General features: G+C 42.3%; 1 protein-coding gene across 1 annotated transcript; it reads left to right on the forward strand.

Moving 5' to 3' along the window:
• The first annotated feature begins 2,413 nt into the window (after positions 1-2,413).
• Positions 2,414-3,166, forward strand: LOC110875938. Its single transcript, XM_022124130.1, has one exon. It carries the CDS (start codon positions 2,414-2,416, stop codon positions 3,164-3,166), a length of 753 nt encoding a protein of 250 aa, XP_021979822.1.
• The last annotated feature ends 258 nt before the right edge of the window (positions 3,167-3,424 follow it).

Consider the following 3,424-nt stretch of genomic DNA (forward strand, 5'->3'; position numbering starts at 1 on the left):
AATTAAATCACACTCTTATTGTGCTAGTTCCAAAGGTGCCTTCTCCGTCGACTGTCACTGAGTTCAGACCGATAGCTTGTTGTAACGTAGTTTATAAATGCATTAGCAAGATAGTTAAGGACAGAGTGAAGGGGGCGTTAAATGATATTGTCAGCATAAATCAATCGGCATTTGTCCCAGGAAGGAAGATTTCGGATAATATTCTGTTAACCCAAGAATTGATGCACAATTATCATCGTAATTCGGGCCCCCCAAGATGTGCGTTCAAAGTAGATATCCAGAAGGCCTATGATACGGTTGATTGGAACTTCCTTAAGAATATTTTGCTGGGATTTGGGTTTAGCGGTAAGATGGTTGATTGGATCATGGTTTGTGTCTCCACTGCTTCGTACTCCGTTTGTGTCAACGGTAATGTGCACGGGTTTTTTCAAGGTAATCGGGGTCTTCGCCAGGGAGATCCGTTGTCCCCGTATTTGTTCACTCTTGTGATGGAGGTTCTCACGGGCATTCTGCATCACATGGTCAGGATTGATTCGTCTTTTAAATTTCATAACAAATGTGAGAAGCAGCAAATTATCAATCTATGTTTTGCAGACGATTTGTTCCTTTTTGCTAGAGGGGAAATTGCTTCAGCTAGAGGTATTATGAATTCTCTCTCTAAATTTTCTAAAATGTCGGGGTTGGTGCCTAGTATACAGAAAAGTACGGTGTTCTTCTGTAATGTCCCGAGTTATATTAAAAATGCTATTTTGAACATTATGTCGTTCAAGGAGGGATCCTTGCCTGTGCGCTATCTTGGTGTGCCTCTAATTTCGTCAGGGCTTCTTTATAAAGACTGTAGTGTTATGATGGAAAAGCTTGACAAACGTATCATGCATTGGAGAAATAAATTACTCTCGTTTGCTGGCAGATTGCAACTCATTGTTTCCGTCTTGTCCTCTATGCATATTTACTGGTCCTCTGTCTTCTTATTGCCATCACGGGTCACTCATGAATTGGAGGCGAAGATGCGGAATTTTCTTTGGGCCCAAGACTCTACGTTTCAAAAAGGTAAAGCGAAGGTTTCTTGGAAAGTAGTTTGTCTCCCTAAATATGAAGGCGGATTGGGGATTCGGCGATTAGGAGATGTTAATAAAGCACTCATGACTAATCATATTTGGAGTATTGTTACGAAAAGAAAATCATTGTGGGTGGAGTGGGTGCACAGTTACAGGTTAAAAGGTAATAGTTTCTGGTTATCTAAAATTATTTCCAATAGTTGCTACTCGTGGAGAAAGCTCCTTCAACTTAGACCGCAAATGAGAGATTTTTTCTGGTCGGATGTTGGTGATGGTACACGGACCTCGGCTTGGTTATATTATTGGTGCGATATAGGGCCGCTCGGTAACTTTATCTCCCCTAGAACCATTGCTAATGCAGGATTTCGATTGGAGGACTCGGTGTCTGACATTCAGTTAAATGGAGAATGGAAATGGCCGGTTGCTTGGAGGGATTTATTCCCAGTCTTAATTCAGCTAGATCAATTCCACGTAACCCCGAACAAAATTGACAGAATCATGTGGCGTGATGGTAGTGATCGGAAAGATTTTTCGACTTCATGTGTATGGAATACGATTCGGCATAAAGAAACGGAAGTAGCATGGAGCACTATTGTTTGGTTTACCCAATGTATCCCGCGGCACGCGTTTCTCATGTGGCTGATCATGCGAGGTAAATTACTTACGCAGGATAAAATTCTAAGCTGGGATTTGTCTAGACGGAAAAATATGAACATGATGTGTTGCTTATTGTGCTATGCAAATCATGACTCCCATAGTCATTTGTTTTTTGAATGTAACTACTCGGCTAAAGTTTGGGATATGGTGAAACGTAAGGTGGGTATGGACTCGGTTCAACCTAAATGGGCTGATATTGTGAATTGGTTACTTGTTCGGTCCAAGTCTAAACTAGCCGCGGATTATGTTGCTAGAGTGGTGGTTGCGGCTACGGCTTATGTTGTTTGGCAGGAACGCAATGCTCGGATCTTTAAAAATCATCTAAGACCGCCAGAAACTGTTGGTGCTCACATAATACAGCTGGTTCGATACAAGTTAATGGGAGCAAGACTGAAGAATACTGGTAATGTTCGAAGACTATTGAGCGAATGGGAAGTCCATGGCAAAGAGATTTTGGACGATGGGGGCTGATCAGTGTTGATTTGTTTTTTAGTTGTTCCTAGTTTGTCAGGCTAGTTGTTTTTTGTGTTGATTTGTTAGTTGCTTGTGTTTTGGTTTTCGCTTACGTTCATGGGGTTTGTATTGGTTGTGTTGATATATAGAATCACCGGGGTAACCCTTTACCCAAAAAAGTCGAAGGGCAAGTATTGGAAATAATTAATACCTCGGTAACTTCCAAGGTGGAAGAATTGAAAGAAATGATTAGCGAATTGCAAGTGAAGAAAAGCTTTCGGCGATGCACGTACAAGGAGTTCATGGCATGTAACCCCTTACCATACAAAGGGGAAGTTGATCTGATAGCTTGTCAAAGGTGGATTTCCAGTACCGAGGCAGTGTTTACACGAAGTAGATGTGAAGCGGAGGATCAAGTAATGTTTGCCACGGGCCTTCTACAACTTCGAGCAAAAGATTGGTGGGACGCATACTCGAAGGAATTGGGGGATGATAAGGTACAATCGTTAACATGGCAAGAATTCAAGGAGTCATTTCTGAAATATTATAGTCCACAATCCGCAATTGATAAGATTCAGGAAGACTTCTTACGTCTCAGACAAAAGGATGAAACGATTGATGAGATAACAAACAAGTTCCTTGAGAGGGTGAAGTTCTGTGAGGAGATAGCGGGGACTGAGAGGCAAAGGATTGTACGTTACCATGCTATGTTAAAGGCTGAATATCGGGAATTTGTAAACCCCTCCAAGTGTGCGGCGTTAAATGAACTAATTGAATGGGCAAGAGACAGAGAAATTGAGATAAAAAGGCAGGTTGAACGGGGAGAGAAAAGGGTAGCGGAGAAGCCTACCAACGCAAGCCTATCGAAAAAGGCAAGATATCAAGACCAAAGCAAGAAAGGGAAAACAAGTGGTGAAATCCCGACTTGCAAGACGTGTGGGAAGCATCATTCGGGTGAATGTTTGTCGGGAAAGAAGGGATGCTACAAATGTGGATGAGAAGGACATCCGTTTTATAGGTGCCCCGAAAACTCAAAGGCGTGTTACAATTGCAATGAAACGAGGCACATTAAAGCGGAATGTCCGAAACTCCAACAAGGGGCAAAGAGAGATGGAAAGAAGGATGAGCCCCCCAAGGCTCGCGGAAGGATGTTTCAGTTAACCTCGGATGAAGCTAAAGCTAGCCCGGACGTGGTTTCAGGTATATTCTTGGTTAATTCTATGCCTATGAATGTTTTATTTGATTCCGGGGCTAGT

The sequence above is a fragment of the Helianthus annuus genome, chromosome 8 (genome assembly GCF_002127325.2).
Source record: "Helianthus annuus cultivar XRQ/B chromosome 8, HanXRQr2.0-SUNRISE, whole genome shotgun sequence".
Taxonomy (NCBI): domain Eukaryota; kingdom Viridiplantae; phylum Streptophyta; class Magnoliopsida; order Asterales; family Asteraceae; genus Helianthus; species Helianthus annuus.

Excerpts from the sequence above, each read along its gene's own strand:
- LOC110875938 (XM_022124130.1), top strand. The coding sequence starts at position 2,414 with ATGATTAGCGAATTGCAAGTGAAGAAAAGCTTTCGGCGATGCACGTAC.